Here is a 12,740-nt window from a genome sequence, read left to right on the forward strand (position 1 = left end):
CACAGCTGCAAGGTTTTTCTAAAGCTGTTTCCATTGGCCTGTGTTTACTTGACACTTGGATTGACAGCAGAGTGATTGGAAATATCCACCATTCACTGCCGTGAGCTTCTGAGTGCACGGAAAGTGCTTTTGTAGTCTGGCTGTAATGGGCCAAGTTTGAATTGAAGGTTGAGAGAAATAGCCTCACTGCAGTTGCACACTGTGAGGAATTGACACACCACAAATAATACTCAGAAGTGGGGTCCTGATAGCATCACAGGCACAGAGCAGGTACAATAGCATGCAGGCTCTCATTTCAATGCTTTCACAATGTTGTACTGTGCACAATCAGATGGAGGGGAATAAATCTGGTCAAATACAAACTCAAATTGTGTCTCGATTGTGTCACTTTTTGTCCTAAGAAATCAACACACATCTTAAAACTCTATTGCTGATCACTTTCTTATTCCCATGTAAGAAAAAGCAACTATTAGTTTGTAGAAATGCATGAGAGCTAACCTGCCATGATAAAGGGCATCCTTTAGATTCATCAAACAGTCAAAATCAGTGTCTTAAATAGAGCAAATTTATTTTGTTAACTTAAAAATACGGATACTGTTCTAATCTGCCATGACTTGACCAATTATCATTAAATTAAACAGTTTTTCCGCCATCAGTTACTTTATTCAGTCACATCAGGCCACAGGCTCAGTTTTTAAAGCCACAGCACTCCAATGCCATTTGATACACTAGACACTGTAAAAAAAAAAAGAAGAAAAAAAAGAAATTATAATAATATCTACACTAACCACGTTGCAGTGAGGTATACTGGTTTTTAAATTTGGGAAAAAGAGCACTGGTGTTTTATCTCTGTGCATCTGACTCATTATAGAGAGAGAACTGGATTGGTGCATTAGACTATCTTCTTTTGTATTTTCATTTTAAATTACACCCGACAAAAGGAGTCATAATGATCAGATCAATGTCACAATGCATTTATTTTAAATGGGCTTGGGTTCAATGTTTACTGATTAGCCTTTGTCAGAGTGGTATTTATTGGAAGAAGTCTAGTTACAACTGGCCGGCCATTTAGTGGACTGGTGATTTCACTTGGGCTTTAGGTAGGATGAGTTAAATGCAGACGAAGAATTCAGTGTATTTGGAAAAATAAGGTGACTGCACTTCTCTTTCTATATCTTGTCTGTATGTCCTCCGATAGATATGACAGGCTTTGCAAGCAGCCATCTCACTGAACAAGTTTGATTCATAGGTAAGAAGAATATAAGTGAAAGTAAACAATATAACTACAAACCTCACTACCAGTACTGTAAAACTGAACATGCACAATAAACAGGAAAAGAATCTAACAAAGGAGGACTGACATATCGACTGACAAATAAAAACACGGTGTGCAAAACGAACAACCAATCACCTCTATGAAGGACGGCGGGATTTCCTGTTTGTGACGCAAATACTCCGAGTCAACACTGGAGGCCCCACCCTTTGTGTTACCTACCGCCCGTCAATCAAAATAGAAAAAAATCTGACAGTTATCACCTATTTCTACGCGTATACAATCAATTTCATTTGCTGATCATGTCCGGTGGCTTGTGACTATTAGGACTTTCCGTTTAAAGACAAGGCACGTAATGACTGGTATGTAATAGCTATCTTATTCTTTACCCATGTAAGCTAACAAGCTAACGTCACCACACGCATCCTCTGGCTGAATTAGCTTGCTAGCACGCTAGCATGGATGCTTGTATTGCTTACCATCGCCGGCTAAGTTAGCAATGTCGTTAGTTGCTAACTCTGCGCTCGTTAGCTTGTTTAATATACAACACTAGCTAGTGAGCTATCTTTCAAACTAATTATTGCTACATCCATCTTTTCTCTATGGAGTTTGGTTTAGTTAGTAGTGGTAGTTGTAATCTGACGTTTACAGTAACGTTATTGGCTAACGTTAGTCCTCTAGTTATGCGAGTATCAGGCTTGCTTAGCTAGCTAACGTTAGCTTTGGCTGCTCCCACTCTTAGCTATATGCTTTTTACTACACAGCACCGGAACAGCCGATGAAACCAGAAGATATGGCTGCCTTGGACGTGGACAGCAGTCAAAGCGACTTTGTGCAGCAAGAGCAGGGCGGGGGCAATCAGGTAATGTTTCCCTCTCGGGATTATGACTCTCATTATACGCCGTCTCTGGGTTTCCACAAACGGAGTGGTGCTTACCGAAGTTAACGCGTTCAACATATAATAAACCTCTTGGGCAACACTTCCTCTCAGGCATCTTCCAAATCCCGCCTCCTTAGGGGGTCGAAGTGACAGGCTGTTTACTCCAGTCAGACCTAAACACTGCCTGGGGCGCTTAACACGGGCAAGAGAGTCCTTTAACCTCCTAACTTCCTCTTCCTTAGCTACTTGGCAGTGAGTCGTACTTTATAGGTGCCCCAGACGAATGGCCACACACACTCTCTTCCTTTTCAATTCACCCTTTGTAGGAAGGACACTCAGCCATCACCCCTTGGCCTGCTAGCAACCACCTGGTTGGGTCACTGTCATCAGAGGTGGAGAGGTTCTGCCGATGTTGTGGTGAATCAGCACCTCTGCTAGATCACACAACTACAGCAGATGTAAAGCCTTTAGTCACAACTGAGCAAAATTGGTGGTGGCAGTGTTTTAATAAGAAAACACTCATTTTTACTTTTAAGGATGGTTTTCCTGTTACTCCAGTTATTTCCTTCCAAAACAGTGGTTAAAAACACCAGGAGCAAATGTTGGGGGTTGAGTTTTTATTTAACAAAATTACGACTTGTGTGTTAACTGCATGCCAAATTAAACAGCGTACACAAGGCCAAATTGCTTCCCAAGTTACCATATGGCTGGTTGCAGACAAGCAATGTAGCATTTTAAACTGGTGCAATGCTTAGAGAACAGGGCAAAACAGCCTCATTGATATGTTTTAACTTATTATTCTCTCGCCCATCATAGCTAAAAACATAGAATCTGTAAGCATCCTAGTGTGTTGTTTACTACTGAGCCAGTTTGTAATCAGTAGCCTACTGACATCTTCTCCTCACCTGTTCAACTGACTTTAGCAGTTTAGACAACACACTCAACTGTCCTGCTCTTATTACAGACACATAGACTAACCATAGATAGTTGCCTTGTTCATGGACTCATGTCAGTGCAGCACTGCAGAATGAATATAGGGGAAACACTGGAATGGATATTTGGCATAATTTTTGGCATTTAAAAAAGTATTTTAGACATGGAGACAGGAGCACAATTTGTTTTCACTGCAAAGCAGCTGCACGAGCAGTTAAGTTTGTATTTATAGTAAAGTAACACTTGATTAAAGCTGTGATAGCAGCACAAAGCAGAACATAAAAGAAAACCTATGAAGATTCTTTCTGGCTATGTTCACTTGTTTGATACAGTTGACACAAACTCTTGTGTGTTTGCCCATTTGCACTTATGATGCAGGAAGACAGGCCACCTACATAGTCTAATGTACGAGTTACCTGTCAGACTTCAGTCTTACGACTCTTGATTTGTCGTGGTTCGTAATTAATCAGCATGTACCTTACAGGCTAAAACTAACATAACTAACATATGTGCAACAAATGAATCTTTATTTTGTTTGTCCTGGACCAAGCAAACCATACTACAGGTCTGAGCAGAATCATAGATTATCAGTTACTAAGAACAGGACCATACATGTGAAACAAAACTCTGAATGTCTTGCCCACTCAGCTCTTACGCCTCAAATATTTTTTCCCCTCTGCCCACTCATGTGTCTGATGCTGATTGTGTAAACTGATAGCCGCATAGTATGTACAAAGTCTAGAACATAATTGTCTTGTACAGTTTTTTTAATGTCAATTATTTCTTTTCACAGACATCAGATCCATCTACGCAACTAACTGGGACAGAGAAATGGGAGGTGTTAACCCCCACAACAGCAGAAAAAGATGAATCTGGAATGATACAGATCCAAAGTCAAGGAATATCAACATCAAACAGACAGTATGTTCTTCCTCTCCAGAACTTACAGAGTCAGCCAATCTTTGTGACATCTGGAACAGACGCCTCCTCTGCCAATTCAGTGCCTAACATTCAGTACCAAGTCATTCCTCAAATTCAGACAGCAGATGGACAGCTGAGCTTCACAACAGGCGTGGAAGGAGCAACTCTGACTCAGGATGTCACAGGGCAGATTCAGATCTTGCCTGAAGGTAGCCACAGTCTCAGTGTAACATCAACTGCAAACATCCTTAATACCAACCAGAACCTCATATCACAGACTGGTAATATCCAGCAGCTCCAGGGGATTTCTCTTAGCAGCTCCACTTTCAACAACCAGGGTCAGGTTGTTACTAATGTGCCTGTGGGTTTGCCTGGGAACATTACTTTTGTTCCTATTAACAGTGTGGATTTGGACTCCCTTGGCCTCTCTGGTGCTCAGACTATAGCAACAGGGGTCACTGCTGATGGCCAGCTAATTATGACGAGTCAGCCTGTGGATGGCTCAGAGAGTCTGGCAAAGACAGATAATCACCTTTCACAGACACTACAAGTAAATGACTCAAATGCAAATCATGAGATTTATGTGCCAACCTCTTCCTCTCAGCTACACATTCCAGCAAACGAATCAGATCTGCTGACACAAGACACTTCGTTGTCATCAGCGGCTACAGAGCAAGGCGACTCGAGTTCTGGTCTCCAGGAGGGCTTCATCCAACAGAACCAAGAGCAGAGCATCCAGGTGTCCTCAGCTCAGTCCATCATCCAGCTGCAGCAGGTGCCTATTCAGACCACCAACGGTCAGGTGGTCCAGTCCATGGCAACAGGAGGACAGAACCTGCAAAACGTGCAGCTGATCAACCCGGGAACCTTCATCATCCAAGCCCAGACGGTCACACCGTCAGGTCAGATACAGTGGCAGACCTTTCAGGTGCAGGGAGTACAGAACCTGCAGAACCTCCAGCTGCCCACAACACCACCCCAGCAGATAACCCTGGCTCCAGTCCAGACCCTATCACTGGGTTCCAGTCCAGTCAGCATCAGCACGGGACAGATGCCCAACCTGCAGACAGTGACAGTCAACACAATGGCCCAACAAGGAGATGCAGACAACCCTGGAGGTACAGTATCTCTTTTTTAAAATTAATAATGTACTTATTGTTGCATTTATATTTAAAAGTTTTTCCACTTTGACATCTTTCATAGGGGTCCATCTTCAGAAAAACATTAACTTTACTGCCCTACTATAATTACTGCATTTATTACACTAATACAATGTTACACTGAATCACTCAATAGGCCCTTATTGAAGACATTTTGATATCTCACAGCAGGACAAGCACCGGTGTTAATCATAAGTGAATAATAGTTGAATTCCATTTAGCTGCTTCAGTTTCACTATTCTGGCATTGTGAATGCTGTCTCACTGTCACACTGTCATGGCTTACTGGGAAACTTAAAAAGAACGGTAACTATGGCAAGTAAAAATGTCTTCTGGGAAAATGGTCTATATTTTAGTCTAAAAATGATACAAATTCATGAAAGCTGTGTGCAGCAAATGCTTGGCCTTTTTTAGTTGATAATTTATCAACATTTAACAACTGGAGTTTTCATTATAAACACTGTTTATAATGCAAACTTTTAACATTATAATTAACTGTTTGTTCATGTGTTAATGTAATTATAGCTATCAAAACATTGTGATGAAGTTTTTGATTGTAGCTAAGTTCTATCCATTTTCTGCCACTCATGGGCTAAAAAGTCTACATGGTACGTTTAATGAATTATAAAAATTGCCATTGATACATTTTCTGTCAGTCAACTAATTATTTTATCAGTGCTTACTATGGAGTTTTACTTGTAAAATTTGCTGCCATGCTGTCAGTCACATGCAGTAATAAAGCAGTTCTCACTGTGAAGGCTTTTTGACAAGTTTACCAGAGTTTAATATTAACATGCACATTAATTCCAGAGATTCGGATAAAAGAAGAGCCCGACTCTGAAGAGTGGCAGCTAAGCACCGAGTCCACCCTGAACACAAGCGATCTGTCCCACCTTCGCGTCAGGCTGGTGGATGAGGAGGATCAGTTGGGTCAGGAGGGCAAGAGGCTGCGCAGAGTGGCTTGTACTTGCCCCAACTGTAAAGAGTCAGGTGGGAGGTGAGTAAGCCTGACTTGACACTCTGTACAGCTTTGCATAGGAAATCAGCATCATCAGAACCCTAACTACTCAAATCTGTATTTCTCAGAGGATCCAGCACGGGGAAGAAAAAGCAGCACATCTGCCACATTGCCGGCTGTGGGAAAGTATATGGAAAGACATCGCACCTGCGAGCCCACCTGCGCTGGCATTCAGGGGAGCGACCTTTTGTTTGCAGCTGGATGTTTTGTGGAAAGAGGTTCACACGCAGCGACGAGCTGCAGAGACACAGGAGAACACACACAGGTGCCTTTTCTTTGCTCCCTCACACTTTGCACTTCAGGAAAACATCAGTAAAATCAGTAAAATGTGTTAATTTGTGCCCTGCAAAGTGTGAGTCATGTAAGAAATAACAGTGTTTGTTCCAATCTAGATTTACATGTAAAATGTCAGGTTAGTATTGAAGGCCATTGTGAAAAAAAAAACAAATTGAGATTTCACAGACTTGGTGGTAATTTTCCAGTTCAGAATTGGGTTTAAACAGTTTGTTCTGCAGTCTAATTTGCATGATCTGTTAACATCAGATAATATAAAACATTACAAGAGAAGCTAGTAATAAGCTTTCAAGAATTTAGCCTTATGGTTAAATTTTCATCCCGTGATTCCACTTTAAATCTGAACACTCTTGTATCAGGTCACCTAATCTGTTTTTAATTTGATAGAACATTTCCCTGCAGTTGCCATCAGTATTCATAGGGTAAAATATAAGAAGTAGTAGCCTATGAGAAGTCAAATGTACCAGGACAACATAATGATACACAATATCTGATGCCACGGTGATTTACTGCCAGGATGGACTTAGGAAAGAGAAACCCTGGCCATATCATTGGCTGAGTGAGGCCTCTGACAGTACGGGCTAAAGTAGCATTTCATTACGCTGTCAGCTTCTAGCTCAGATATTAAGACTTAGTGTTCACAGTTAACTTTGCAAGTAGACATTCAACCATTCTATGTTTCTAATTGGTGATAATTAATTATTAATAATTGATAATTGTAATCAGTTAAATTGTATTAATTGGTCATCAATTTATTTATCAGTTTTGTCAGTGACAGGTTGGAATCCAGCAACTTAAAACACAACACAAATGTATTCAATAACAATTCAAATAAGAAGTCAATAAGATCTCAGTGGCATTTCTTAACACAAACAAATTGAACTTATGTGACCACTTTTTGCAACTAATCTCCTCACCTACAAAGCATATCCTCCAGATACATGCCATGTTTGACCCTCTCCAAATGTATTCAGCATCAAACTCTTTATCTTTTAAACTATATGTTCTCTCTGGCAGGAGAGAAGAAGTTTGTCTGCCCAGAATGTTCCAAGCGTTTCATGCGGAGCGACCACCTGGCGAAGCACATTAAAACTCATCAGAACAAAAAAGCCGTGAACTCTGGTAGCGCTGTGGTGGCCTCGATGGAATCGGCGGGGTCCTCAGACAGTATCATCACCACGGCAGGCGGGACCACCCTCATCCTCACCAATATCCAGCAGGGTTCCAGCAACGCCCAGGACATCCTGGCCAACGCAGAGATCCCTCTCCAGCTCGTCACCACGGTAGCGGCCAGCGATGTCATGGAGTGATTTACACTCCACTTATGAACTTCTACAACTTCTCTCATACTGTATACTCCTACCTGCATTTTTTTTCAAGTTTTGAAGAAAAACTAAAATTATATATAAAAACACCGAAATAGTCAGCCCATGTCCATACTCAGTTTTTATTAAGGACTGAAAGTGGAGACTAAAAGAAGATAAAGGTGGAAAAAGACATTGCAGTAAACACACAAGGAAATGCCTTATTTTGTACAATATTGTGTCGTCGGAAATGTAGGATGCCATTTTGTTTTGAATCTACTTTTTCACAAAAATTATTGGTAAGTTAAGCGATTTTTCTCCTCGCCTTTTTTTGATGATATATTGTAATGATGTCCTTGGTGAGCAAGGTTTGTTCCATCCTTTGAGCAAATACTAAATCTCACAACAGAGCTAATTTTATCCAGCTATAGTAATGTTATTGCTTACGTCCATTCAAATGTATTCCACGTTTTTGTTTCAATATTATGCATTTTGTTTTCAGTGTCCTGCTTGCAGTCAGTCTGCTTGCAAATTAGCGTGACCTCTTTCCTCCAGTTTTTTTTTTTTAAACTTTGCTCACACCTGCTACATTTTGCAGGTAAAAAAATCAAACAATCACAATTTTGTATTGTAATTCCTCTTGAACATATACTGTTGATATGATACACATTATTTGCTTATTAAATATTTTGACTGAACAGCTATTTATATTGGGCTTTACCTAGACAATGCATTTGTGATATTAAAAGTCGAAAATATTTCAAATTGTTCCATTATATGTAGTTTAAATGTGTTTTTGTAAAAACCTTGTTGGAGGACTTCAAAAAACAGTCATTGTAATATGAAGAAGAGAAGCCATTTTTTTGGAGGTAATTGCCAAATTTGACTACAAACTCAGGGTGACTTGTGTCTGTGTGATATAATTAGAGTAAATCACTCCTGTAGCTTCTCAAGCCATGGTGGCGATGTTGTGAAGAAATGTTAGTTGATGATGGACCAAAAGCTGAGGTGAATTAAGCTGTCACCATGTAACCAATGCTCGTTGAATTCTACCATGTCAGTTTTTACAATGAGGACAACCCCTGTTCATTTTATAGAAACAGCTTTGCAGAATTCTCGCCAGTGTCTTGCTCCATCATGCAGTTGGATAAATATATAACTGAAAGCGGTACTCTTTTTTTTCTTTTCTTTTTTTTTCTTTTTTTTTTTTTTTAAACAGCACTATTCTCATCACTTTCATCTTGTTGTTAACCCTTTTGTAAATCCTTTTGTATAAAAAATGTTTTGTATACTTCCCAAAAACCTGTCCTTTATATTCATTTTCAGTCAATGTACAATATTTCTGTTTTTGTGTTGATTCTTTTTCTTTAACTGTATCTTCCACGATAGTATGTTTTATTTTATCTCTGAACCCCTTCCCCCTAACTGTTGAATTGTTAAATTGAATACACGCTGAACATTGAATTATTCTGGCATATTTGATTAGTTTTTTTTTTTTTTGTGATACATTATGAAATTATGTGGTGTGATCTTTTTGCTCACATGGACACGTCCTCTTCAGGAGATTATACTTAACCCCCATTATTCAATTTGTACTAAACACTGAAGGTTTGTTCTCACTCAAAAATCTTCTGTATAAATATGTCCATATAATAACATCAATATAAACCTTTCTGTTACACTTGAATTTCCTTTCATTTTTGCTTTATTTTTTTTCTGTTTTAATGTATGGAGGTTGTACACTATCTGCTCTCTGAGGACAGCTTTATATTTCATACTAAAATGACTAAACGTGAGACACGTTTGAATTTTTACTTATGCTTAAAACCTTTTGTTTTGTGTCTTTTCGAAGACTTCTCATCAAGCCAGGAGGTTCATTCTCCCCCTATGACTTCCTCTCTGGGTTAGTAGTCCAGTAGATGTCACTGCAGCCAAGGGAGCAGGATAAGAGGTATGTTTGACCCCTTGACCTGCCCCATGTAGCGCTGCTAAGATAAAGACAGAAGTCACAGAGGCCAACAGGAGGTGTGGACCCTCAATTAACCGCAAGTTAATGTCACACAGAAATGTCAGGAACATATTCTGCTGCTGGAGAACAAAGTACTGTCTGATGACTTTGAACAAACCCTATAGACGCATGGGATGTAACAGCTTCTGGTTTTATGACCTAGATGTTTCTATATTTGTCAGGAAATCCATTTAAATAACCTGTCCTCTTTTGTTTCTGACTTTAAAGTGTGCACAGAGTTTCCTGTCACTATCATTTGCCAGAAGTAGCAATAATGTCTTAATGTTTTGATATATTAACCTGATATTACCTTCCCTCAGCAGCACACACACATCACTATCTGTGCCTCTTACACTAAATGGGACATTTTACTAATTATGTACTGTTGCTTTTTTCTTTCTTTAATACCGGTATAATGCTCAACACAGCAGCATAAGGGATTTAAAAATGTATTATAGCCTACCTGGTTTTAGTCACTGTGAACATAATTAAAATGGTAGTTTATGAAAAGCTTTATCTGGTAAATCAGACTGAAAAGTGCATGCTTTTTGAGTCTTAGTCAATTTGCTGAAAATGAGTCAGAAAATGTGGTCTATAATGTTAAAAAGAACTCGTCCGTTTTGTCGTTGCTTTCATTTGCATAATTTAATGAATCTAATTCATTGTAATGCAATACCAAGTGCACCAGGAACATAGAATGACAGTTTGAGTTAATGAAATGTGTTAACGGTATCATCATTTACTTGTATGTTAATTAGTCCAATTAATTTCCCCTGCTTGGTAATCTGAATATTGTAATAATCTTTGCTCCCCTGCAGGAATTAATCTATATGATGCACAGACCTCTGGGACAATCTGCGCAGAGAGTCGTGGTTTTTCCAGTTAAAACGTGTGGCAGTTAAAAACGTGAGTGTCTTGAAATATTTCTTAGGTCTGAGATTCAGGAAATGTCTGCAGTTTCTTGGGGATTTATACTGTGTGCTCGAATATTGTTTACTAGAGGTTGTATATGGTCTGCCTTCAGCTTTTCATGATGCAAATCACACCCACAGTTGAAAATGTAGAGACGAAGGGCGATTGTCCGGTGCCAGGGCCAGGATAACTTTGTCTTGCTTGACAAAGTGCATTGTAACAGGAAGAGGCACAGTTCCTCTGGCCGTGGCAGATAAAAGCTGCCATCAGTGAGCAATCCTTCCCGTCAGGTAGAGAGATTAGGTGACTTCTGAGCGTGACACTGTCCACTGTCATTTCAACTGACCATATGGATTGGAGGCTAACTTTGTCAACAAACTGTAGCTCTTCTATTAGCATATACTTACATGTGTACGTCAGCATTTTTAGCCAATGAATCTGAAAAGGTAGTGTCCGTATATAGTTATTAAAATATCATTTTAAAAAAACTGATGCAAGACAGCAAAGCTTCTTGTTGCTTTGATTTGTTGAGCAAACGTACGTTTACTGCACACACTTAGTTCCTCATCGTTACTGGTGTAGTTTGAACATTATGTGGAGGGAATTTTGCCAAAGAGGAGTGAAACAATTCAACTTGAGTCTTATTTTGGAGGGTAAAACTAAGGGTTTTTCAATAATTCACATTCAGGATTGTGTTTTTCGTGATAGTTTTTTTTATTTTTATTGTAACCAATAGCTTTAGTTCTTCTTGCTCAGTTTCAATAGCAGTGCAATTGTACACAGTGCTCAGCCTCTCTTCCAATTGATGTGCAAAATGCATAAACAATAACTATGCAGAGGGAGAGAAACACTGTAATCATGCAATAACATTTCCAACTGTATGTGTGATAGAATATAAATGGTATTTGGGATTATGGTTCTTAACCATTGGGAGATAATGTGAACTGTTGGCAGAAATGACTTCTTTCATTATACTGTCCCAAATATAAAAAATATTTCAGCAAGAGGGCTGCTTCTTCACTATTCCTGGCCAATTTTAACTGTTTCCCCAGTTGAAGGATAGGCGTGCAATTTTGCAAAGTGACTATTATTTGTCTTTCTCAAGGAATCAACAACTTCAAAGTACAATGCAATGAATTGTTGGGGTCCTGCGGCTGCATTTACTTACGTCTGTTATGTGAAACAGCATTTAGAGCATAACGCCTTTATTTAATTTTCTCTTTGATACAAACTGAAAGTCACTTTTTAGTGAAAAGCACTTACTGTTCTGCTTAATTTTAGGTTTACAGCAGTGTACTAATGGTGTGTTTTATCTTAAAGCATTAGGATATTTGTAACAACAGAAAAAAGGTTCCTGTGTTTCTACATTCCTGACACATCCTTGCCCTTGATCAACTGTAGAAGGCAGACAATAGCACAGATCATTTTCCCCAGGCAGGGAAACACAGCATGGATCAACTCAATAACCTGATATTCCCTGTCTACTGAGTGTGGCCAATTTTGCAGAAGGTCAGCACCTTTTTTTTTATTTTATTTCAGAGACAATTTGGTGACCTCCCTCTGTAGCCTCAGCAGGATAAACAGAATTTTTGAGCTAGAAAGTGCTTATGTTGACATTGCGTTTAGGTATGGACTTCTCAAGGTGAATGGATACCTGGTGAGGGACAGGGAGGTTATTATGCAAACCTGAGCCAGGGCCAGAAGTTGCAGACTTAGTTTTTCATGCATTTCCGGCAATTAGATGTCGACTGGGTTTAAAATTATGGTGTATGTGCATTGGTGTAGCTGCAAATCATCTTTCATCATCCTTTTTTATGCAGAGGTGCCATTCACAGCTTCAAATTAAACACTCTTGTTTCAGGAAAATGACAGTCTGACCATGTTCGATTTCAGGAGGGTGGAATTCAGATGTGATCAATCTTTGCTCTCTTTATTGTAAAATGTCTATCCTGCTGGTTTTCACTCTATGTACGTTGTTTTCCAGATCCAACTGTGAAAATTGAATCGACAACAATAAGACACCTCCATTAAATTTTCC

General features: G+C 39.4%; 1 protein-coding gene across 1 annotated transcript; it reads left to right on the top strand.

Annotated features, from left to right (window-relative positions):
* Positions 1-1,445: 1,445 nt before the first annotated feature.
* Positions 1,446-8,343, top strand: sp3a (sp3a transcription factor). Its single transcript, XM_032528941.1, has 6 exons — positions 1,446-1,635; positions 2,038-2,135; positions 3,880-5,125; positions 5,977-6,163; positions 6,253-6,449; positions 7,496-8,343. Exons 1-6 carry the CDS (start codon positions 1,629-1,631, stop codon positions 7,786-7,788), a joined length of 2,028 nt encoding a protein of 675 aa, XP_032384832.1. The 5' UTR covers positions 1,446-1,628; the 3' UTR covers positions 7,789-8,343.
* The last annotated feature ends 4,397 nt before the right edge of the window (positions 8,344-12,740 follow it).

The sequence above is a fragment of the Etheostoma spectabile genome, chromosome 11 (genome assembly GCF_008692095.1).
Source record: "Etheostoma spectabile isolate EspeVRDwgs_2016 chromosome 11, UIUC_Espe_1.0, whole genome shotgun sequence".
In the NCBI taxonomy this organism is placed as follows: Eukaryota; Metazoa; Chordata; class Actinopteri; order Perciformes; family Percidae; genus Etheostoma; species Etheostoma spectabile.